The sequence below is a fragment of the Nyctibius grandis genome, chromosome 18 (genome assembly GCF_013368605.1).
Source record: "Nyctibius grandis isolate bNycGra1 chromosome 18, bNycGra1.pri, whole genome shotgun sequence".
In the NCBI taxonomy this organism is placed as follows: domain Eukaryota; kingdom Metazoa; phylum Chordata; class Aves; order Nyctibiiformes; family Nyctibiidae; genus Nyctibius; species Nyctibius grandis.
The window spans coordinates 11,671,305-11,696,994 of NC_090675.1; the positions used below are offsets into that span (position 1 = coordinate 11,671,305).

The 25,690-nt window shown below is 39.8% G+C and overlaps 1 protein-coding gene across 1 annotated transcript in view; it reads left to right on the forward strand.

The window, feature by feature from the left end:
- PITPNM3 (PITPNM family member 3) overlaps positions 1-25,291 on the forward strand; it is a 64,496-nt gene extending 39,205 nt beyond the window's left edge. The window contains exons 7-20 of the mRNA XM_068415616.1: positions 3,979-4,168; positions 5,446-5,565; positions 10,386-10,567; positions 13,103-13,272; positions 14,457-14,627; positions 17,626-17,820; positions 18,557-18,705; positions 20,001-20,117; positions 20,457-20,573; positions 21,659-21,807; positions 22,612-22,761; positions 23,458-23,641; positions 24,046-24,174; positions 24,561-25,291. Of these exons, the coding sequence (XP_068271717.1) occupies positions 3,979-4,168; positions 5,446-5,565; positions 10,386-10,567; positions 13,103-13,272; positions 14,457-14,627; positions 17,626-17,820; positions 18,557-18,705; positions 20,001-20,117; positions 20,457-20,573; positions 21,659-21,807; positions 22,612-22,761; positions 23,458-23,641; positions 24,046-24,174; positions 24,561-24,869 (2,332 nt within the window). The 3' untranslated portion in view covers positions 24,870-25,291. The remainder of the gene's footprint in view (positions 1-3,978; positions 4,169-5,445; positions 5,566-10,385; positions 10,568-13,102; positions 13,273-14,456; positions 14,628-17,625; positions 17,821-18,556; positions 18,706-20,000; positions 20,118-20,456; positions 20,574-21,658; positions 21,808-22,611; positions 22,762-23,457; positions 23,642-24,045; positions 24,175-24,560) is intronic.
- The last annotated feature ends 399 nt before the right edge of the window (positions 25,292-25,690 follow it).

Sequence of the window (25,690 nt, forward strand, 5' to 3'; positions counted from 1 at the left end):
GTGCCTCACTTCTCAAATTTGTTGAACAGAAACAAGGCTAAAATTATAGAAGGAGGAATTTTTCTGTCATTAACCAAAGGCCTAACATAAAGCCTGAGAAAGAAACAGGAAGATTTCTGCTGTCTGGATTGTGCCTCTAGCCTAGGATATATGAGAAAAGCTTAAGGGATGTAGGAGTGAGAGAGTACTGTCGTTAACGTGTGGTCCCTGAAAGCTGGAAAGGAAACAGCTATGCTGAGACTTTACTCTGACAACGGGTACCTTGTTAAGCATGAGAGGAGGTGATTTGTGAGGGAAGGAGAGTGACCTGGGTGTTTCTTTGTCAGATTATTAACACCAAGGAACAAAGGCTGATCTTAGCCTATATGATTGAGGAGATGTTACACTTTCATTCCAAACCTATTAAATGGCCAGGTAGCCTTACAAGGTTCATGCAGAAAGGAGGACCATAGCAGCAATGGTGTAACCAACTTAATTTTACTTTTTTTCGCCCATTGAAACAACTTTTCCTTGCAGCATTACTTGCACGCTACATGAATGAAAGTTTTAGCAGGTGGTGAGCAAACTTTCCACTGAGTGCTGTATTATTGGCTTCCACATTGTCGTAATGATAATTGATGATATTCTACCAATTCTGGTAGCATAGTTCTAATTGCGCTCTAGTTCTGGTAGTAGCCCAAGCAGTATTCTAGAGGATAGCTGAGCAGATACAGAATATTCAGTAAGAGAAAGGATTAAAATCTTAAAGTCTTTGATGTTCTTATTTGTCCCTGTGGCTCTAGTGAAATGAATTTAGAAATAACAAATGCAATTTTCTATTGGATATATCTGCTTCAGTAGCTGCTTTTCCTCACCCACTTTTTCAGTCTTGAAATTCACTCATTAAATGAGAGAACCTTTTCAGGTAACATTTCTTTCCTTAGTGATATTTTCCTTGACATAAATATTTTAAATGGCATGATAGAGAAAGGAGAAAGAAACACATGCTGTTGGAGCTGCTTCAACTCTTCTACAAGTGTAAACCAGGAATAACTAGTGAACTCTGTAGTGATGGGGAGGAGAGAATTAGACTTGCTTGATTTCTTCTTTTCTAAGCAAAGCAAAACTTCTTTTGGTTTTGTCTGGGGCTTCCCCTAAGTGATGGTTGCTTTTATAGTCTTTTTGTTGCAGTATAGTGCCCAAGGTTACTTCTGAACCTCATGTAGAGCAGAAAATCCTGCAGAAGAGTTGAGGAGGTCTACAGCCACGTTTTGGACCATAAGATGTGGGAATGATGTTGCCTGCTGTCCAGATGACAGAGTTAGAGAGGAGAGGTGGGGAATACATTAAAGTTCTGAAGCACTAGCTGGACTTACAGCTGTGACAGGCATATAGGAAGAAGAGGTGGCAGGGTGGAGACCAGACTGGTGGAAGTGTGCCTGACTGTTCACATCGAGGGGAAATACACTGAAACAACCAGGAAAGGAGAAGTGAGTGTATGTCCAACTTGCTGTCCTGTAGAGCAAGAGGACTGATAGTAGAAGAGGAGGTGAAGCATCAAAGAGTGTTCGGGAGATCATCCTTGCCCATTTGGGCCATTGATTAACACAGGGCTCAATAGTGTCTCTTAGGTATCCCATAATGCAGTGCCTACAGGTCTCAACTGTCTGGAAGAAGTGTGGGTAGAGTGGAAGGAAGAGTGTGTGCTGGCAGCCAAAATGAACAGAGCTCCCACTTTCTCTGTTTTTTGATTCCCTCGTGTTGCAGTGCACGGTATTCAGCAAGACTGAAAATAGCCAAGCTGGATGTTTGAATATCCTATAGAATCATTCACAGCACTGACATAAGATTGGTATTGCCTTGATATGTTCTTGCATGGCGATGCTTGTGATGCACCGATTTGGGGCTGACAAAAGGAGAGATGATTCCCTGCTCTCACATTTCTGCAGCTTCATGCCAGCAGCTTTCACAGCTGAAACTGCAGGATGGAGTTGTGGAACTTGTGGTAAACATTACATTTAGCAAACTGTGGGGGGGGAGGAAGTGTGTTTTAAATTACTGTAATGTTTCCTTGAGGGTGAGCCAGATGACTGACTAAGCAAGGGCACAAGATTTCTTGTTTGGTTTGAATGTATCCTCCATTTTCTGAATGTGCAGGCATAGTGCGTGCCAAGGTCATACAACCCTCCGTTTACCTTGGCATAGGTTTTGAACTATGCTGTGTCTGTGTGCTGAGTGCCTGGGTTCAGAGGAATTCCACTGGGACTTTTCATCTGAATGCACCTATGTGGTTATCCTCCCTGCCTTGCAAATAGTGGCTTAAAGGAAACGGATCTTTCAGGGCAAAATCACTCCATCTAATGTTTCAGATTGCTTAATCTGGTCTGCTCCTATCTACTCCCGTCACTTTCATTTTCCTCTATCTCTCGTACAAAACAGAAAGACACTGTTTATGCAACCTATGTAAATTTATAGTGCATGACTGATCTTCTGTTATCTCCGTGCTGCTAAGGACAGATAAGAGTTAAAACTAAGGCACATTCTTGTTCCTTCTGGATGACTTGAGACCCATCTTTTCCCTTTTCAGGGAGAAGAATATCCCAGAGTGGATCAACAGTTATGCTTTTTAGAGCATATGATTTGATGAGCATGCATTGATTCACACTTTAGACTAGAGCTCCTAAATTTCAGTATTAGCCAAACTGGAGAATGGTAATTGTAAATTTAGGGGGCAGGGGAAGGAGAGAGAAGGAAAAAAAAGGCCAAAACAAAAGTTGCATTTAGGAAGCAAACACTTAAGTAGGAAAGTAAGCATATGAATAATCAAATGGCACGAAAGTGCTTTATTGGATGAGTTTTGGAGTGCGCAGCCCTTTGTGTAGTGCACAGCTTGGCAGACCAGCTGAGCTCCAAGACATAGAAACTGTTATACTGCTTTGGACGAAGAATACCAAGTCGTTGGAGTGCTTCAGCAAGAGTCAAGTGTGGAAATGTCTAGTGAGGTTCAGGACATGAACACAGACCAGCTTCCATACTTGAGCGTTGCAAATCTTCTGTTTTACTTCCATTACCCTGGTAATAGTCTCAAGGATGCGGGTTTCAGCAAAGATGGAGACTTAATTCCATTTCAGGCAGCTGGCTTTTTAATATTGTGATAGCCCACCAAGTTCCTAAAGAAAGTGACTACAAAATAGTGTTGAATTTGCCTGCCTCCAGCTTTGGATGAACTTTGGATGAGCTGAATTATCCAAAATACTTCTGACCTTCCTTTAATCTCTGAAGGACAGTCAACTTACTGTAAGAGAATCTGGCACACACTAACGTGCCTTGCATCTTTGGCTCTCTGTGAATTGTTTTCCCCACTCATCAATAAAAATCAGTCAAGACACAGTTGGCAGATTTACCAAGAAACTTGCAGGGTGCACATCCAAGCTAAAATAAAGCTGACATCCTATCAAGTCTAAGCTTGTGTTTTCAGTCAAGCCACCTCCTTTTTGCAAAACGTTATTATGCAAACATTTACATATGACTTCAGAATGTGTGCAGCTTTGTTCTATCTTTTTGAAAGGATAGGACACTGGGAAAAATGTTTTTATATGTTTTTGAACAATACATCTGTCACACTTGTGTTCTAGGAAACAATATCCCATTGTGATGATTGAATCCCATTTTTTAATGTAGTAAATTGTTATATGGGAAAAAAATGCTGAAACAGAATAATCTCTTTGTTGTTCTAAATTATGTCTACTTGTATGTAGAAAAATTGCACCAGGTATGTTTAACTGCAGAAATGGCTTCTAGCATGACCTCATTCACATAAAGCAGTAACTCCTTGATTTTTTTTAAACAGTTGAATTCTGTGAGAAAACAATCCCTCGTGTATTCTCTCATGGTGAACTGCAATGGCCCAACATATTTCTGTTAATAAGTAACTGTTCATTCTCTGATGCTGTGTGCTGCTTCTTACGTCTTTCCTGATGATAGCATGTCCTTCTCTAGCCTAAATCCCTACAGCTATGATGAGAGCTGTCTCAGCAGCAGTGAAGACCACATCCCACTGGCTGCCTTGCCCTTGCTGGCTGTTTCATCCCCTCAGTACCAGGATGCAGTTGCCATGGTGATCAGTAGAGCCAATCAAGTCTACAATGAATTTCTCAAATCTACAGATGGGGCTGGTTTTAATGGACAGGTACGACTGTTTTCTCTTACATCAAAGTAAAATTCCTTTGGAGCAAGGCTGTTTCTTTTTAAGCCATTTTGTTGAGGGTTTTGAGTGTGGGACAATACTGCAAATATGATGAATGAATGTTATCATGGGATTTCCTATGCAAAATGCCTTCTCAGTGCCCAGCATGAGAAAGACGTTTCTGGAATCCTGTGCAGTATCTAATCCGGACTTACTCAGTTGGTAGAAGATACTATACCTTCTCCAACAAGCATTTTGACCCCTTAGCTCTTCCTAAGTATTGCTGTGAACTCTGGTTATGTATAAGAGCCTTAGTTGTGCGGTAAGTGTGGTATGCTAAGCAGTAAACAAGCATGCCCGCCCAAGACAAATGGTAATCTATGTTACCGAGTTCCTCACACACCTGCTATAGCCGATAGAAAAGTTGGGGCATCTCTGAGTAAGAGCGTAAGGAATCCAGCATTTAACTATTGCTATTTCTTTTTTGCTTCCATCACAGTAGTAATAAAACAATTGATAGTAAAGAAACTTAGAAGACAAATAGTTGCCAGCAGTGTTGCAGATTTCCTGTGTAACTTTGGCAAATCATGTAATTTTTCTGGTGTGACCCACTCCCCAGTGAAGTCACTTGCAGACTTCTTCTGACTGGTGTCTCACAGTTACTGTTCCTGCTTCTCCATCTTTAGACTACAAAACTGGTACTTTCCTGCTTCACATAGAATAAATATGATACTGCTACCCTGTGTGAGTTACTGAAATTCTTTTGTGATGGGGCCCTCTACATAGCTGGAAACATGCACTTCCTTAAAGTACAGTGACCTCCAGACTTCATGAAAAGAAAAAATCCCCATCCTATGGGATGGGGAGGTGTTCAGTGGAAATCTGGTTTTAATCTGTTGAGATCCTCTTCTCTTTATGACTCTGAAGGAAATGTTAAGTGGCTTGAAATCTTTATGAGACTGGTTATCTGGTGATCTGGACTTTTCGAGCTGGAATCTGGCTGCAAGCAGCTGGAAGAATTCTAGCCCATTTGGCAGAACTCCCATCTGGTCAAAATAGTCCCTGGGACAGATGTTCTTGGCATAGGGCATATGTCTGGAGATAAAAGGAAGTGAAAGAAAGTGGCTACAGATTTTCAGCTGCAATAGGAACCAAGGTGGGAAAAAACCAGGAACAAGGGTGTAAAGTAAGACAGCAACTGCTGTGCAGTACTGCGATACTTTTTGTTTTTTTTAAAACACTTGCTACGTCTCCCCAAAAAAATCTTTTTATTTCCTCAGGTGTGTCTCATTGGTGACTGCATTGGAGGAATTTTGGGCTTTGATGCCATCTGCTGTAATTCTAATACAGCTGAAGAGAGTCGGAACAGTAGCAGGAGAGGAAGCAGCAGCAGCATCCAGGTGAAGAGAAAAAATCCACACAGCTGAAACCCTATAGATTCATTCCCTGGAGGAAATCAGCTCCATATAAACCAGAGAAAATTTAAGAATTGGGTAAATTGCCATGATAGCGTGAGCTTTTGCTCATATATAAAAAAAATGCTGTTCGAAAATGAAGTCTGCAGCTTCAGTTTTATGTTATACAGAAATCACTAGTGAAAGCTTTATCTGTAAATCTTAAAAGTAGGGTTACCAGGTGCCCTTTATTGTATTCCTAACAGTAGATGCAAACATGTCCTCTCTCAGTAATCTCTGGTAGACTCCTGTTTTTCCCAAAATATTTTCTCTTCCTTTTTATAATTTTTTTATTTGTTCACATAGGGTCTGGTATTCCTTATGCTACTGCCTGGGGGGTAGTCTAGCATTAAGATGTGTTCGTGAATAAGTTTTAGTGACTGGTGAAAGAATTTCAGTTGGTTTTTTTCCCCCTTCCTTGGTGTCTCCAGTAGAAATGGATCTCATTGGAAGAGTTTGAGATGCAGAAATATGAGAGAGTTTTTTACTTGACCATTTCACAAATGTCAGGGGCATTTGTGAAATGAAACTAGTTGGAAAAAAGGATGAGACTGAGGTACTCTAAACCACTGCATTTTATGTTCTGGTTATAAACCATGAAAATAGAGTAAATTAGGTTTATATAGTTCATTTCTTACTCTATTTCAAAGTAGTTTATAATAATAAGCTAGGTTGGTGATGCAGTGACCATTACATTCTCTGAATAGTTCACAGTTTTAGGCACTAGAAACTTCCTTTTAGAGAGAGAGGGCCTGTTAATTGAATGAGGCAATGTAAATAAGGAATTAGAGTGGTACATTCTTCTACTACCCCAGGTGAGTATTTGTTGGTTTGTGTGTTATAATCTGTTTTCTGTATTTTAGTTTCCAATATACACTAAATAATCAAGTCAGGACTATCCATAATAGGTAGTGGCTGCTACATTATAGGCAGAAATGTAAGTGATTACTGAGATTATCATGATTGTTGCCTGTACATGCTTGTGCAGGGCAGTATTTGAAAATTTACCTTCATGTTTAATAAAATAATCTGCAGTAGAGCAAATGTCACTCTGCTCAGACCAGACTAGTAACTCTTGCTCTTTAAAAGTCAGTTACATTTGTAAATGTCAAAATACTTCACAAAGAAAGCTAGTGTTGTCGTCATCATCATCATCATATCACTCCTTGGGTTATTAAAGGACAGAAGGATGAAGTGAACTTGGTCCATCACCAGAAGCAGAAACCCAAAGTCTTATATTAGCAATCACTGTACTTGGTCAGGAACACTGTCTCTCCGAAGAGGAAGATGGTTCTTTTTTGTTGCAACTCATCTGCATAGTTCTGGAGAACAGATTAGATTCTTCAACATCTCTTCTTGAAATCTCACCTGACATGCACAGGGCTGCCAATGTGCTCCAGTACTGAGTGAGGTTATGGGAAATACCTTTCCTATGAACTTGTTCTGTCTGTAGCTTCAGAGAAATAGATTCAATTAGCATGTTTTCCATAGACTGTCTGCATTACTTTGGCCAAGTCTCTTGATGTATCATGCTTCAGTCCTCATCTGTAAGCCTTGCATTCTTTCTCCCATCCTCTGTTTTGTCTAGTTGGATTTTGCACTCTTTGCAAGTTGCTTAAAAGTACTGAGCATGATAAAGTCTATTCTCACTTGGGGCATTTTCTGTCAGGAATTTTGAAGAGTGTTCCAATGACACTTCAGCAGTGCAATGCAGTGGCATAATGCTATGTCCAAGAAGACAGGTGCAGGGAGCAGTGGTGGAGAAAATGTAAATGAGTGCAGGGAGAGAGTTGTATGCAACAATGAAAAGAGAACAACTTCGGATCCTGCTCTCCTGTACAATGCCTAGCCCATTTCCCAGTGACCTTCCCAAGGGCTGTCTCACAGACATCTATTCCCTTGTCCTTCTAAAACTACTTTTTTCTTCCCTCATTGAACTGTTTGTGGCATGTATGCTTTGGAAGACCTGAGTTTTACCCATAGAAAATCAAGTTTAAAATGTGTTGATTTTGGCCGAAGAAAATGAAGGATTTCTTCCGCAGTGCAATAATAGCATGCCATGTCCTGTTAACTTGCTTTAGGTGATAGTTATTGTTCTAGAGTTTAACAAAAAAAAAAAAAAAAAAAGTAGCTAGCATTCTACTGTGTCTCTGACAGAAACATCGTGCCCAGTAAATCAGCATGTACAGCTGAAATGCTAGGTATGCTAGGTTAACCTTAATGATAGCAGTGCAGAGGAGGGAGCTTGATGCTTTTCCCACACAGTATTGTTCCGAGACTGTCAAACTCCTACAAAATTTGACCTGAGATTTTCTCATGACACAAGAGAACACACCCTCTGCAAGGAGAACCTGTTATTGAAGCTTAGAGGACAAAGGTGAATTGTTGCTGGCTTTCAGGGATGAAGCTATTAGCTTCCATTACTGAAAAGTCATCTTAGCTTGTTCTGTGGTGATATAAGCTAGTTTTTAAATACTGTGGAGAAGCACGTGTGTGACTAAAAGAAAAGCGTTTGGTGTTAGTTCCTGTCAGCTCTGCGCCTTTCCAACAGCCAGCCTTCTTCCTGAGGCCACCAGGAAGTCATATTTAATCACGTTGGGTTCCTTGCATCTGCTTTCTTGCTCTGGCACCTTCAAGGATTCCCATTTTTCTCAATCTGCTGACAGGAATTCCTTTTTAAAAAGTAATGGGAGCTGAGATGCTGACACATCTGCCGTGCGATTGTAATGAGGAGAGCCTTAAAATGTCACCAGGGATTTGATGAAACTCTGATATCGTTTTTGGAAGTCACTGATGGTATGATGTTTAAGCGCTTGACCTACAGCCCATTTAAATGGGTGGATTTGTCAGTGCATTTCCTAGGCTGTGGTTCAATCTCTAAAAATTCCCTTTCAGCTATGTGTATGTGGATTCACCTCCATTTTGCGTGCCACCATGAATATTCTTATGCACTCTAATAAATTTATTCATAGTAAAAACACCAAATTGGAATTTTAGGCAAAGGTTGCAGAATATTTATAGCATGCAAGTTACAATTTAAAATCAGAAATATCTTGCATTTTCATGGCACTGTTACTTGGGAACAAGCTAGAGATCAGAACTTATTACAAAGGCTAAGAGGTAAATAAATACCTTTGCTGAATCAGTTTGAGGTAATCATGAGACACGAGCAGATGAAGAAATGTTCACTTATGTTCTTGAGAATTCACCTATAAAGAGTTACTCTGTAAGAAACTGTCAGGAACACTGTAGTTATAGGAATTTTGGCTTTGGAAGGTTCTTGGTATTCTGGAGAATAGATACAAGTTCCTAAAAAGGATTGATGTTATTAACAGAGCTTCAATGTAAGGTTGTAAACTGCAGGGCAAATCAAGCTACGTAGAGCCAGTGTCAGGCTGAAAAAAAAGTTACTGGTTACAAAAATACAAGTGGGGCCTGTAGTTGGTTCTGGCTTGAACTCAAGGGAGGCACATATTTTAGGTGGAGACTTTATTTTGGTTTTACATCACATTAGCACACAAAACAGTGGGTTAGCACACAAAGCAGTCAGCTGCCAACACACAGCAGGAGCCCTCACCTCCTGCCTGGCCCTGTGAAATAGTTCTCTGTGCTCATTAACAATAACAACCACAAGAAGTGAGGCTTAGTTTTAACGTTGTAGATACGTGAGTATTATGCCAAGCAAGGTCCTAAATCTTACACAACTTTCATATTAAAGTTGGCATGATGTTAATTTTGCTACGTTACTATGAAATACAGAAAGAGATTCCTGGACCCGTGTTGTTTTTTCATTGTACCATCACAGGAATAATTGTGAACATGCTGGTCCTAAACTAATCTTTTGCAAGCTATTAAGATGCTAATGCTAGTTGCATCATATCATTCCATGAATGCTAGTACTGCATTGCAAGAGTTAGTAGAATATGGATGAAAACCAATAATTACACAATTAGAAGGGGTTTAACTGAATCTGTTCTCCCGGTGTGCCTTGTTGATGTTCGTATCTTTGAAGTTTTGTAAAAATAGATGTCAGGCATTTTCACACCATCTTATTTTGTTGATCTGAATAAGAGATTTCCACAGAATTGGATTACACTGTTGTTAGAAAGAACTAGATCTTGCATGCCTCATGCACCCAGATCTCACGTGTGAATGGGGGAATTCAGTCCAATGGCGTTTGTTTTGAAAAGCAGCATTTGCATTGGCTACTGAAATGGATGCAGGAATAAGTCTGGGGGTAATAGGGATGCTCGTGCTAGCTGCAGAAGTGCTGGAGGAAATGGACAATAAATCTATCTTTCCTATTTTAAAGGGTACCTTAAAGGTATGGTACCACTAGTCTCCTCTTGCATCTGCAGAAGTTCACATTATTAAAAAATCAGGTCCTGCATCCATGGAACATGAAGAGCAAGACCATTAATGTTGTAATGGGCATTTTGTGTGCTCAGGTAAAACCCCTTCTGATTACCTTGTGATATTTATAGTTCTCTAAGAACAACGAAGTCACGAGGGATAAAGCTTTTATGTTACTCCTCCTACTCCCCCCTAAAATTCCTGATTCTCCTTCCAGCTTTTAGGCTATACATCTCAGGGAAATTTAGTCTTCATCTCTTTCCTTATTTTCTACTGCAGAGGGAAAGTGTAACCCCTTCCACCCTTTCTTGGATAAAGTGAGGTCAAATGTGTAAATGCAGCCATTTCATATAAGCTCTGTTGTATTTTGGTCACTGTCTAAATCTTCCTTTTACTCTGTTCATTCTCTGAAGGATAATCCCCTCTTAGCAGAGGACTCGAGTCTGAGTGGCAGCAAACGCCTGAGCAAAAGCAATATTGACATCTCGGGAATCATGGAGGATGAGAAGCCAAGGCAGCCGTTGCCTAGGAAACAGAGCGACTCATCCACCTATGACTGTGATACTATAACCCAGCATCATGCTTTCCTGTCTAGGTAACTAGTGTTTGATGACTGAGTAAAAGAAATAGGCTTGCCATTGAATGGAGCCTGTCAGCACCAGAGCAACAGAATCATTTTTCTTGTTTGCCCTGTGTTTCTGGAGGTTTGCTTAAAGTCCCTGTATACCCTTCGAAGAAAACCACGGATATAGCGGGTCTATTATGAACTTACTCACACGTGGGGAGTTTTTTATTTAATCTTTATTCAGTCGTGAGAGTTGTGCATATGCAAAACAGAATGCAAGTAGTTCCGTTTCTTCAGTGCAGCCTGCACAAATCATGATGGATGAATGCTTTATAATTCTGAATTTCTATTACGTTTTTCTTTTTAAAGATCTCTCTGACTTCACTTACAGGCTTTATATTATTCTATAATGAGTGAGATAATTGCTTTAGGTGCTCCCATTGGTCTATGAGCTATTCACATCAACTTTAAAACAAAAAAAAAAAAGCCCTTGAATAAACATTTGGCTTAAATGAGGAGGTTGGGGGAGAAGAGTTAACTTAATTAGCTTTTCTGGATCCCAAGAAACCTTTAAAACTCAGATTTGAAGGGAAGATGAGCATTCCCTTTGTCTCATTGTTTCTGCCTGTTCTAAGCTATTTTTTTTTACTTAGCTGAATTCTTTGTGCTTTTGTTCCTCTATCCATCATCTTATTTCCTTTATTTCACTGGGTGTGATGCAGAGGGAGAAGTCTTACTGTGTGTTGAAGTTTCAGTTCTGCTACAGTTGAGCATAGTGCAGGCTTACTACTGTGCTTTTCTTCAAGTCTGGCAGTTTTGTTAGTCACAGTTTAAGGTAATTTTATCTTCTTGCTTTGACTAAATGTACTTTGCTTTGCTGTTGTTGGCTGTTCTGCTTTTATTTTCAAACCAGTGGGTTTTCTGGATATCGATACGTTGTAAAGTGTCTTCCGTCTGAGGCAGAATGGTTGTTTCTTGCTTGTCTGTGACTGAAAACATGAAGATTTTTTTCGTCAGTCACTTTTAGGTCCTTATATAGAAGGAGTACTGTGTTATGTTTAAAGCACAATGTTGGCTTGTATAAAGCACTTCAGACTTGGGAGATAATGGGATAATTAAAAGACAAAGATAACAGTTTTCTTCCAAGCCTTTTTTTCATTTTCCTGTGTATCTGTGATTTTAAACTGAAAGCTTTACATGCAGCTGTTCTTAAGCAAGCAGATAGAAAAGTGTTACCTTCCATTCCCATTTTGGACTCCTCGAACTTTAGACTGTTGCAGAGTTATTGAGGAATAGTTGGACAAACATAGGCTAAAGACAGCAGAAAAAGTTCCTTGGAAAGGTAAAGAGAGGGGGGAAAAAACACAAATCAAACCAAACCATGTTATCCTCTGACCCACCCTGTATATAGAGAGAGATTCCAAGCCTTTGTATTTGTCTGTGAGACTTGTGTAAGATCATTAAGACTTTTTTCCCCATTAGGTCATTTACTGCAATTTAGAGGTGGTGTGTCAGTGTGAGTAATGAGATTACAAAGATTGCTCTTTCACACAGAAATGTCCTTGTCCTACACACTGCGTTTGTGTTTCAGTGTGTCAGCTTGTGCTTTTTGTATGAGTGCTTTTGGTATAGAGAGGTAACTCCTAACAGCTGTGCCGATGATGGATTTAATTCTTGGCCTTTTTCATTTCTACCCAAAAGGGCCCCTAAGCTTGGTCCCTGGAGTTTCAGTTAATAATAACATAAGGTTATAATTTGAGAATGTCACTAGGTTCTCAGATTGAAAGAGAGGCCTGGTGTCTTGGCTTGATTTGCTATCAGTCTTCAGGGTTTTTGGATTCTGATCCATGCTTGGCCACTGATGCAGAGCATAGTGTGCGGATACCTCACGAGGTCTTCAGTTACAGCTCTGGTTGAAGTCAGCATGGTCAGCATCTCTCAGTCAGGCTCTGCACGCTCTGGAGGCATGTTCTGCTCTGTCTCATGACTGGACAGCAGGTGTATGTGCTACTTTTTTGCTTCTGAAGGTACTTATTTCATCTCCAGCACAACTAAGTGAGGGGCGAGTCTTTTCTCTGTCAGTGAGGGATAGGTAATCTGTATTTACCTCATGCATGTATGACATACAAAATAAATGAAAGTGGTTAAATCACTTAAAAGATTAAAAGCTGTCTATAAGCATCATTAATTTTAACCTGTAGTAAATAGTTGGAAAGTAGTGAAATTTGTAGCAGAAATTTCAGAATAAGCTTATGTACATCTGTACTGCTAAAAGGGAGGGAAGGTAAACTTCAATCTTCAGAGTCCTTGCATAACTTACCAATAAGTATTCTGTAGAGTAACTGAGAAAACTCTTGCATGTTGAACATAGTAAATTTACTGAATAGCAGTACTGGAAATCATGATAAGAGGCTGTTATACTGCAATATCTGTCTACAATTTAAGGCATATTGCTTGAATCTAGATACAGATGCTAGAGCTTTCTAAGCAGCCTGTTTTGGGAATGGATTTTTTCTCTGGATGCCCTCTTCATTATTGTTGAATCAGTGCATTTTCTTTGCTCAGCATCCACTCATGTGTGTTGAAAGGTGGTACAGACCTTCCTCCTGTGAATTCCAGTCTCTCAGAAGTAAACCTGGGCCGGTTTGAATTCGAGGTGTCTGATTTCTTCCTCTTTGGATCGCCGCTTGGTTTGGTGCTGGCCATGAGGAGTACTGTTCTGCCTGGCCTGGATGGTAAGCTCTTTCTGGGGTTAGAATGCAGGCTGCTTAATGACCTTTGTAAACAAAGAGACTCATATAAAAGGAGGTAAATAAAGGAGCCTAGAGTCCTTCCAGCAACACGGAAAGCACTTGAGAAAACCTATAAGAATGTAGTGTTTTCTGATGTAGCTCTTAGTGACTCTCTTTGACTGCAGCAGAGGAAGATGTACAGCATCAAGTTTGATCATTGTAGTTTTGCTTATGTACAAATACCTTGACTATTGCTCTTGAAAATGAGAAAGAACCTAAGTAGTGTGGTTTTGATTTATTTTTTTTAATTCCATGGTGGGTGCTCTGGTGAGATATGTCACTTAAGATAGACTCAATTAGATCTAATATTCCATGACACCTTTTATTAAAAGTCTAACATCTTCATGGTTTCGAGTTAAGAACTGGAACTGTACTAAGTTTAATGAGCCTATAATGAATTGATTTGCTCACGCTGTCATTGAGGTGTGGTGTGGTGAGGAGTGACTACACCAACCATTTTACAGACCTTAGCAGTCTCGTGTGATCACCCATCTGAACAAACGTTGTGTTTCGGTGCTGTGTGTTTAGTCAAAAGAATGCCTTATTAGCTGAGTAAGTGATTTTTCAGATTTGCATTTACAGTTGCAGCCCAAAAACCTCAGGGGCTGCACTCCTTCAGCAAGAATCATAAACATTGCTTTGCTGTTATAGTATGACCAACCTCATTTCTATACATTAGCTTCCATAAGATGACTTCACAAAGTGCGGTGCTTTCTGTCACCTAGCTGCTCCTGCTGTCACCTAGATTTAAGTCCGCTGGACGTAACAGGCCCATCAAACCATTTTGCTGGTAAATATTTGAAAGGCTGAGCATTATAGTTGTAATGCTCAGTAATATATTTACAAGATTTTAAACTTCTTTTTCCTTCCTTCTGTATATTTCTCTGGCTGGTCTTCACATCTGCTACATGCCTGCATCTCAGATTGTGATGTCTCTGTAAACTCCTTTGCAGTGAATTGTTCTTTACATATGAAATAGCAAACAATTTAGTTAAATTTCTTGTGGCCAGATGTATGCTAGTCTGGAGTTTGCAGAAGACCATATTAACCATGTTTCTGTATAGACTCCTTGAAAATTGTAAAGGGACAATGCTGAATTCTCTTTCTCTGTCTCATTCTCATCCAAGTATGCCAGGTCCGCCCAGCCTGCAGTCAAGTGTACAGTTTCTTTCACTCTGCTGACCCCTCTGCCTGCAGACTTGAACCGTTGCTGGACAAAAGATTCCATCTCCTGCCGCCGTTCAGTGTACCGCGATACCAGAGATACCCACTAGGGGATGGAAGATCTCACCAGTTAGGTACAGTGCCTATTTTCATAGCTCTCCTTACCTGTTGTTCTCTTAAGCATTCTCTCCTTACACAGCTCAAGAGGATTTGAAATACCGATGTGCTAACGTGCTAAAAACAAGTCATCTAGGACAGAATGGCACAGACGTATTTAACAATCGTGGAACCAAAGAAGATTACCAAGAAAAAATTATTCTTATGTATGAGCTCTGTGATACTAGTTGTGTTAAAGAGAGGTTGGAAGGTGATACCACTGCTTTAGTTGAAGTGTCACTTGCAGACTTCCATGTCTGACTGTCATTTTAAACAATTCATTTTTACAATTAGTTGACCTTTGCCTAGATCTTCAGATATTGTTTCACTTGGTCACTTGTAGTTGGTTCATTGCAGAAATCTACTAGGACAAATCAGAGCATTGGGCAAATTGCCTTTTGATTGCTCTTTTCCTCGGCAGGCTACTAAACAGTAGTTATGTTGGGTAATAAATATTGGAATCCAGGAAAAACAGAAATAGACTGATTTGTGGGGAGGAAAGAGGAAGACATGGATGAGCAAGGTGCTAGTAGAAGGAATTGTGCTGTTTTGACTTTATAGAAAATAAGATAAAATCATGTAGGTGTGAAGTACCTTGACTTTTGTCATATTATGCAAAAAAGGAATTGATCAGTGTGTATCTGTAAATGCATGCTCATTAGATCTATTCCTTTTGCTGCAGATTCAGAAATTAATTCAAGCCTCAGCAGGATATTTCAAAGGCTGCTCAGGATTCAGAGTTTCAGGTTGGAGGCTAATAGAGTAAAACGGCAGTGGTTTCCATTTGTTGGAGCTGGGAGTATTATTGGGAACCTGTTCTGTGCAATAGGATACACACAACTTTTTTGTTTTATCTGCTCAAATATGGTGTACATTGGATGCAAATCAGTTTGAATCTGATTAAATCAATGTTTGAAAAGCAACAGTTGATCTTGATTCGCAGAAGGTTGGTTTCTAGATGTTGGCTTCACTGAAGCATGAAGATCTGACTGTTCCTCAGGAACTGGCTTAAGGAACAGCTAAGGTGAAGGACAGTCCCAAACTAGGGAGTATGTGCTCTCTCGTCACCCCCATGTCTGAGTTTTCTTTCAATGGAAATATATACCCTGCTTTGTATTCTGACTTGGAGTTATTATAAAGCCTGACTGTGCACTTGGAAATCCTACTGATTAGTTAGGCACAAATTCTGCCACTGAGACATATCTATGGCTATCTTGAAAAGTTGAACACTCCTTTAAATAACTGTCATAGCAAGAATAGTTCCCTTAGGCTGCTTTTCAAATTGAAAACCCTGCATAGGTACATTTTACCAGCTTTGTTGTGTTGAATTAAACCCTTCAGATACAGTGATTCTTGAAGCAGAGGCTTTATAAGTGATTTGGGAACAAATGGTGTTCTTTTTGAGTTCATCTAAGGCACTGAGTCAGAAGATTGCCCTACAGAGCATGTAAATCTGAAAACCCTGTCTGTTGGTTGTATTATAAAATAAAAATTCCTGAGTGCTAATGAACAGCAAATGTTCCGTGGTATGATTTTGTATTTAAACCTCTGTGCAGAGTTAAATCATTGCTGTGCTTTACACCTAAGCTGCATTATATTTCAATGAATGTGAAATCCCCTCATTTAAATGCAAGTGCTCTGAGATCCTTTTGGAATTTAAGGTTCTTCATTCACAAAGGATTAATTCTAATGACTGTATATTTTTTTTTTTTCCCGTTAAGATATTCAGGCTTATGTCAAAACAAGCCAGAATCTTTCTAGCCATGTCTGCTTTTTCGAAGGGAGGACATAGTAGGGAGCTATGCTGATATTCCTTTTCATTTAATGGTGACATGACATGTTTTACCAGTTCTGATGATCTATAGGCACTTACGCTGCCAGTGTATTTTTTTAAGGAATGGTGTCCTTGAAAGCAGCAACTTGTTGTGTTCTCCTGGGTGTGCCATTGAGATATTCATTGCATTGAGAGTTGGTAAGACTTGAAAAGTTGAAGAGAAACTTATTCCAGGCCTCCACTACATAAAGAATCATATGACATAATCCCCAACCCAAGACCATGCGAAAGATGAGCACAGCGTGATTACAGTTACTTGTCTGAATGGGACTGAAATATGCTCAGAAATAGAGCAATAGATCATCAAGGGCCATCTGCTTTCTTTTGTATTACTTGTATTGAACTGGGTTTCCGTTTTCTTTTGTTCACTGTTTTATTCTCTCCCAAGAGGTTTGTTCTCTGTAACAACACTGAGGAGTCAGCTGCTTTTGATATGCGCTTTGCTGTTTGTGCTATCTCTCAGTTGAAGTTCTGCCTTTCCTAGGTACAGGAGGGATGTGATGTGCAGGCTGCTTCAAGCAAAATCATCAGTACTACTTTTATTCAAATGCATGTCTGTTCTTACATGTTTCAGAACACCTCAGGAGGAAGGCTGTCTTTTGTTTCATTAAGTAGAGGTGTTAGGCATGGCCCATAGCTTTGTCAGAGTGGCATGAATAAATGAGAATTCTGTTCCATTTGGGAACACACAAACCAGTAGATAGCCTTGCTGAAGGTTCTTTTTCTGAAGTTATTTTGCTCATGTCAGGAGGAGTACAAGAGAAGTATCACAGACTCCCAGGGCTGTGTAGCTCTTCTCAGAGAATTACTTTAAAATGGATAGGGCTGAGTGTGAAATAAAATAGCCTCCCAACATCACTACCCAGTTTGGAAGATCTTGGCCAAAAGCACCCAGCTGCCATTGCATTTTGATGGCAGTAGGGTGTGCTTTCTCCATTTAGTCATGCTGTCTCATGCTGCTCTTCTCACTCTGAAGGAGTTTCACCCATGGTCATTAAATCTGATATTATTCAGGGAAACGCTCATTAGCTCTGTATTTAAAAAAAATAAATGAAAAAATATACACACACGCACACGTTTCAAAGCCATGTTGTTCATCCTATTGTTTTTTTTTTTATTATTTTAATTTCTGTAACCTGCAGGTGATGCTATCCACAACCACAGTGCTCTGTTCCTTGAGAACGGCTGCTTGAACATACCTTTCTCTCAGGAGAGTCCTGAATCTCCGAACGCATCTGATCAACTGCAAGGCAAAACAAGAAAGTTGAGCTTGTCCAGCACAAACAGTGAAAACTCAGGGTCAACAGAAAGCTTGCCTTCAGCATACCTCACCAACAGTGAGTGAAGCCTGGTGCTATGTGCTGTCTGATATGGCAACAACCCTTCCCTCCACATCCTTTCTGTGGAAAAGTTTATTATGAAAAGGAAAATTACCTGCCTGGAAATTTGGGGACAATGAGAACAGCCTAAGTTGCTGCAATTTTAAATAACACAATTTAGGTTACTCTTCTGCTTGTAATTAAGTAGATAAAGTAATAGAAGTGAAGTCACCATTTTATGTTAAGGTGCCACTCATAAATAGTCATTAACGGTTTCATACTAACAAGGTTTTAGAAGCGTATTCCAGGCTTGAAGAAATATAGGTAGCTAAAATTTGTTACCCGTAATTAAAAGTGCTATAAATCATATTTTTCTGTAGTCATATATCAAGATTTTTTCACTATTTGGGAAGCATTTGCAATTCTTACTCTATAACATAATTGTAAAAGTACTATTCTTTCCCTGTATGTTTTCTGTGGACCAGGAAGCAATGAGAATCATGCTGAGGTGATTTCTGCTTACCAAAGCTTGGACCCAATAGAATTGTTTAGATTGCAGGCATTTAAGTGACTATGCAGTCAGTGAAAACAGTATTTTTGTGTTTGATAGATACCTTTAACAGACTCTAAATATCAAGATTAAAAAAGCAGAAGAGTTCATTCAATTATCTAGCTTAAACATAAAGACAGCAAGACACTTCCTAAGAAGATATCTTATAGAAATATGATGCTATTTTGTTTGGGTTTTTTGTAGTTACTGCGAAGTGGTGGGGAACAAAACGAATAGATTATGCCTTGTATTGTCCAGATGTGCTGACAGCCTTTCCAACAGTGGCCCTGCCGCATCTCTTCCATGCCAGCTACTGGGAATCAACAGATGTTGTGGCCTTCATTTTAAGACAGGTCATTGATCTCTATTTTTTCTCTATGCATCAAATAACCTTGTGATTGTTAATTGCATCTTCCAAGAGTTATCAGTCTTTTAATCTTTAGTTCCGTTAGATGGCTAACTGTGGTTGCATCGCATACGACTGGACGTAGGAATGACAGATGTGGATATACCGGAGAGATGAAGGGGACAGTGAGCCCACCATTAGCACTGCTAATGGAACTCCTTGTTATCTCTGTGCATTCATATCAGGTGGCATTGTTGTGTCTTACCTAGCATGTGCATTACAGCTTTTAGAATTTAATAAGCGCTTCAAGCATTTAGAACGTGCCTGTAAAGCAATATGTGAGCTTAGAGCACTACAAGGGACTTTGTATGAGATATCTTTCAAAATTATTCTAGGCTACTCTTCCAGAGAGGGCACCCAGGGCAGAAAACTTCAGCACAGAAAACCAACTGTTCAACTTGAATAATTTTCTGCTAGCTTGTGAAAGAGACAGACTAAGCTATTTCTCATTCAAAATGAAGTAGTCTCACACTATCCATGATCCCAGGGTGCAATGCACAGATTTTGGTAAGACAGAGCTTGTGGTTTCAGTTGAAACAGGGCAGTTGAAACAGGTTTCAGTTGAAACGGGCAGTTGAAACACAAACAGTTGTGTCCTGAAATCTGGGTTGGACATGGAAGTTTCTTGGTAAGTGTGTGATAATGAGGTTGTAAGAATATGTAGCTTGTATGACATATTAGGGTTCTGCATGTTCACAAGTTATAGTCCTCTTATCTTCAGTTGTTACTAGCCACAAGCCAAATCCTGAGCCTATCACCTACTGTAGTGGTGAGTAATAATCCAAAAGGTGGTAAGAACCATTCTGTCTGGGTATATGTATAGAATATCAGTACAGATGGAGTCAGGAATCTGACCTCTGCCCCATAAAGGACATTAAAAAATACTTCTGTGGTCTTAAGCTGCTTTACTAACTTTGCAGACCATGAGCAGACAATGTGACTGTCACTTGATACCATCCTAATGTTTTCACCATTTTCTCTGGAAGAATGTGTGAACTCTATTGTGAATGGAAAAGCTGTTCTGTAAGTACTTGAGATTAAGTGTTGGCCAGCAGAGTGAAAGCAATTTATTTGTCTGTACAATTAATGTGAACATATGGCCTGTACCTCTTTCTACTTTCATTGTGCTTTTTTCTCTGCAGTGTCATTCAGCTGGGGCAGCAGAGTACTTATCCTTTCTTTGCCAAGTACCAGGACTCCCCAGGCCACACATGGTTTATTAAAATATTAATATAATTTCAGGTGATGAGGTATGAAAATGTAAATTTCAAGGAAAATGACAGCCTGGATCCAGCAACACTAAGTCCATCCAATCCACGAGAAAAATGGCTACGCAAAAGGACACATGTAAAATTGAGAGTAAGTATAAATCTGAACACATATGGCAGCTATAGAACTTGGGTTTGGCAGCAATTTGAGTTTGGCCTCCCAAAGCATGTGTTTACATGTTCTCTCTTATTTGGTCATCTTGAGCACTCTCACTAGAAAGCCTATTCAGGAACCCACCATTGCTGGAAACCTGGCTCCAGCTGAGACAGGAATGCAATTTTGCCGGGTGCTCTAAGGTGCACTGTGACGTGCCTCAAACGCACTGTCTAGGACTGTGTTTCTGTGTCACTGTTCATAATAACATAATAGAGACAGTAGCTGCATTACAAAAGCAAACACTGCCCTTTCCACCTTCTGCTTTTATTTCAGAATTTGACTGCTAATCACCGAGCTAATGATGTTATTGCTGCAGAAGACGGTCCTCATGTACTAGTTGGGCGCTTTATGTATGGACCTCTGGACATGGTAGCTTTAACAGGTGAAAAGGTAAATTCTGAGTCATCTATTAGGGTACAAAGTGAAGCTTTCTCCTACTTATACCATCCAAGACTTTAAAGCAGCAGCTGGTACACATCTGTATTCAAACTGTGAATTCACTTTGCAGTCAAAAAGCAGAAGAAAGGAGTAAACCCATTGTTTGACCCTGATAACACTTCTGGTTCAGCAAAACCTGTCATTTCTTCCCTTGCACCAAGGCTCATCCCGTAGGAAAATTCAGTTCTGAATTTTATCAGTTCAGAATAAATTCAGTGTTATTTATAGTTACATCCCAATGTCATGTAACATCATTAAGTCCAAGAAGAGCGTATCTGCACAGTCATCAAGGATATCCACACAAACAGTGTGATCTCGTAAGCTGCTGGCGAATCTTGTAGAGTATCTGGCTGCATGTTGAGCACTGAACAAGTCCACATAAACCTTGTATGCCTAAGTTCTGTAAAAAGTGAGTACAGAAGGAGAGCTTGGCAGATACCTCCCTCAGATTTACTAATGTACTTATTGCTAAAAAGTGCCAGTTCAAGTCAGACAAAGTATTTTGTACTCTTTATGTTAATTTTGATGAAATATTTCAGTTGAAGAAAGCAATATTGATGAAATCTTTTGAAAAAAAAATCTTGATAATTTGAAGTGTTTAGATTTTGCATTTGTAGGCAAGGTTATGATTTTAGAAAGATTTCATTTTGCTAATAACCACATGAAATTTTCCATTTTGTAGGTTTAGTATGCAAAAATGTAATATACATATGCAAGCTGAAATGACCTTTTTTCTAGTTCAGGGTTCTTGCCAAATTTCTGAGCTCTGTGCCCTCGCTTGACACCTGCAGGGCTAAGCTGAGTGCTTTAAATGATGAAGGCAATAAACTCTTGTATTGTGTGTTAGGAAGAATTTTCTAATTGAGAGGACACTCTGTGAAGTTTCTACTGAGTTTTGAAGTTCCTTCAAGTTTCCTTGTAAGCTTTAAGTACAAGCCATAGTTGGAGATACTAATGTGATCTAGGCTTGGCAGACCTTGCAAATGGGGGCGTGTTGCCTACTATGACACTAGATGACTGTTTTGTTGTTTTTGCAGGTTGATATCTTCATAATGAGCGAGCCATCTTCGGGTAGGTGGGTGTTCTTTGACACAGAAATATCCAACAGCAGTGGCCGGATATCCTACAACATACCCAAAGAGAAGAGACTGAGAGTTGGTGTGTATCCCATCAAAATGGTGGTCAGGTAATAGCTCCAGGCTGGAACTACAGCTGTGATGGGTTCTTGTGATCAGGAAGACACTGAGGTGTGTAAGATTGAAGGGGATGCAGAGGGAGATTTTGATCAGTTAGTTATCTTTTCTTGGTCTTGTTTTGGGGTGGGCTTTTTTTTTTTGTGGTGTTTTTTTTGGGTTGTTTTTGGTGTTGGTGTTTTTTTTTTTTTACTTTTCTGGATTGGCATTCCCATTGTAATTGGCAAGGGTAGAGGGATGGGTGATGCTAGTATTACCGACTGTTTATCTAATGGAGAAAAGCTGATCTGTGTAAGTATGTGCCAATAAAAGGTGCTATCAATTCTTCCCTTGTAATTTCTAATAAATTGCCAGTAACTGTAGACTGACAGAAAAAAAAGGTAGCTAATTTCTGTGTGCTATGTGTGTATGTACATGTGTCTGTGCATATATATAACATTTATGTCTTATATGTGCACATATATAGACATATATACACACATATAGGCGGATAGCATGTTTGAGTAGTAGTGTGAGTACTTCAGGGTGGTTTGGGGTTTTTTCCCTAATTCTTTTAGGTATTTATACACATGTGATTTCTTATTAAAGTCAGCTTCCAAATTTCTCTTCAGAAAGCTATTTCCTAAAAGTGTAAGTTTTAATTGCCCCACGTAGAACGGAAATCAGAAGCCTTATTTTACAGTGTTTTTTGAAGCTGTAGATCCAGACAGATCTAATTTCAGGTCTTAACTAGAACGTGCAGAAAATACATTCTGACATTTTGCTTTTTAAAAGTATTTATTGCTTTGACTCTCCAGAGGGGACCAGAGCAGTGCTGCAAGTTATCTGACTGTGCTTCCCCGAGGAATGGAATGTGTTGTGTTCAGCATTGATGGTTCATTTGCAGCAAGCGTTTCAATTATGGGAAGTGACCCCAAAGTCCGAGCTGGGGCCGTTGATGTTGTCAGGTAAGTGAGGTTTGCACACTTTACTTTTTAAATCTCTGTCTTTCCTGTTTGAACGCAATAGGAAGGAAGAGGACAGAATAGGGTTTTTTTACTAAATAAACAACAGTTCTCTAAAGGCCAGGATTCTTTGCAGATACACTTGTATATTTGCTTGGACGTCAGGTATGCCTGATTTTCAGAGGAATCTTAGAATTCTGTGGATGAATTAATAATGATTCCATGTGTTACTGTGGTTAGTAAAGAGTGTATTTTGTGTTTCTTGCAAGTCTGTTAATGTCGCGCTGGACGAGGAAATACAGCTCCCATTTTGGAACTTGCATGGGAATGGAGGGATGTCAATTTTCAAGGGTTTCCACTCCTTACAGCTGAACTGGCAGGAAATCTTGTTAAAGGTTTCAAAGGTAGCAGGACTTGATGTGTAACAAGTCTATCCTAAATACATTTTTTAATAGCTCTCATATTTTATATAACATATTGTATAAGAATCTCTCTTGCTTCCCTCTATCTCCCTCAAGGTGTACACATTATTACTTAATTTCTCAATAGGAGCAGAGACTTAGGCATGCTGCTTTCCACTTGTTGAAGGGTAACATCCGACTTCTAACTGGGTCTGTGCTGAGCAAAGAAACACTGACCTGACCTGTGAGTACTGTTTCTCTTTCTGCACCTACATAATTTACCTGCTGTTTCTGACAGGCATTGGCAGGACCTGGGATATCTGATTATCTATATTACTGGCCGTCCAGATATGCAAAAACAGCGTGTGGTTTCATGGTTGTCTCAACACAACTTCCCACAAGGGATGATCTTCTTTTCAGATGGACTTGTTCATGATCCACTGCGACAAAAGACCATTTTTCTCCGGAATCTCGTGCAAGAGGTACTAGAAACCTGTTTATAGCCGTAAAACCTTATTCCAGAGAATGTCGTTCAGTGGAGTTAGAGATCTCCCTTCCTTTTGAACAGTAAATCTCACTGACCACCACAAAGTCTTTTTTCCATTCCTCATTTCTTTTCTCACTTTTTAAAGAGCAAGGCAGGCTGATAAAACATCCAAAGGGGCCTCCTGGCATGACAAATAAATAAATGAACTGCTTGTTCTTTCCTGTGTGCATATCTGTAGTTCTTGTTGGCATGCAGGCAGACCAATTTAGCTTTCTGTGGTTTACAAGATGAGATTGTTAACAATGAGCTCATCTGCTACTTAAGTTGCAAAACAAGTGCCATCCTTGTAGCACATGGTGTTCAATAGTGCGTTCACTTTGGAAGTAATATTTGTTTCAGTGCCACATCAAAATCTGTGCTGCATATGGTTCCATGAAGGATATTTCTGTGTACAATGTCTTGGCTCTGTCGCCATCCCAGATCTACATAGTTGGACGATCAACAAAGAAATACCAGGCACAGTGTCAAGTAAGTAACTCTTGCTGCTAAATTGGGAAGTCTTAGGGGGAACAAGGAAGTGCGTGCATGTGAATGCATGTGCAAACACACACACACATAAAAAAGATAAAAGCAGAGACAATGTTTCAGAGAAAGATGATGCAGATGAGGCATTTTCTGGCAGGGTGAATAGTAAAAGAATTGAGTGGTCATACGTTGTATCTGCAAGTGCATGCATCGCATATTGCTGAATGACAAAATAGAACAGGTCACTAAAAAAAAAATTGAGGGGAGAGGAGTATTAGTACTCTGTAGGTATCTAACTGGGATGCCAAAGATAGGAACTTAATTCCTCGTAGAGCTCATAGGTCGAGGCAGCAGTAATTTGTCACTCACTTTTTTCCTTCCTATTTCAGTTCCTCAGTGAAGGTTATGCAGCCCACTTGGCCTCGCTGGAGTTCAGTCTCCATTCACGACCCAAAAAGAACAACTCTCGGATGATCTTGAGAAAAGGCAGCTTTGGTCTCCACTCCCAACCTGAGTTTTTGCGCAAGAGAAACCATCTCCGCAGGACTATGTCTGTACAGCAACCTGACCCACCTTCTTCGAACCCCAAGCCAGAGCGTGCCCAGAGCCAGCCTGAATCAGACAAAGATCATGACAGGCATTTGCCCTCCATTGCGTGGGTTCGAGGTGGAGTTCACAAATTTGAATCTGTCCCCTAGGAAGCTTGGGAATATAGATCTTGGGTGCACCCCATTAAACTTGTAGGCATGCCTCAAAGATAATATTTAGGCAGCTTCAAACTAAGAGGTGTAACTGGGAACCTGTACCTCGGAGTCTTCCCTGCTCTGGAATCTGCCTTCTTACACCAACTGGGAACTTCCAGTCTGTTCCTCTTGACATGTTTATTGGGAAATTTAAAAAAAATCTAAAACTATCGCAAGTGCTTATAACATCAAAGCAACAGGAAATATCTTTGGTTATTTTTTACAAGAGATATAATAAAATGTGCAATAAGAGAAAAAGCTGTAACAGGCTGATTTTACTCAGAAGAAGGATTGTGGTATCAGCTAACTAGCTGTACCCAAAACAGTATAAAAGTAGACCCCATAGGTTAGAGAAGGTTTACACTTTAAACATTGAATAGTGCTATCTGTTTCCACTTCACTTTCAATAAAGCTATACACTTGCAAGGGAAGCAGAGATGGGAACTACAATAACGGGTGGTCAGGATTTGTACAGCAAGATGCTTTTTGGGTGCCTTAAACCCAAGATTTCCTTTCAGCTTGCAGTGTTGGTCAACAGACCCCAACATAGCACTCGTGTTTGTGTGAGGTGCTGGACATCAAGTAAATGGGAGAACTCCACTTGTGAACCAAATCATAAAAACTTCATGTTAGAAATAAATGTGTCTGCCACAGTTTGAAGCAGTTAGTGTTGCTGTATACAAAGTAATGTGCAAGTATACAAAGATCACATTGTTTTGTGGAACTTGGTGACTGTGCAAAATGTGTGGATTTCTCCGAGGAAGAAGATGGCTCTG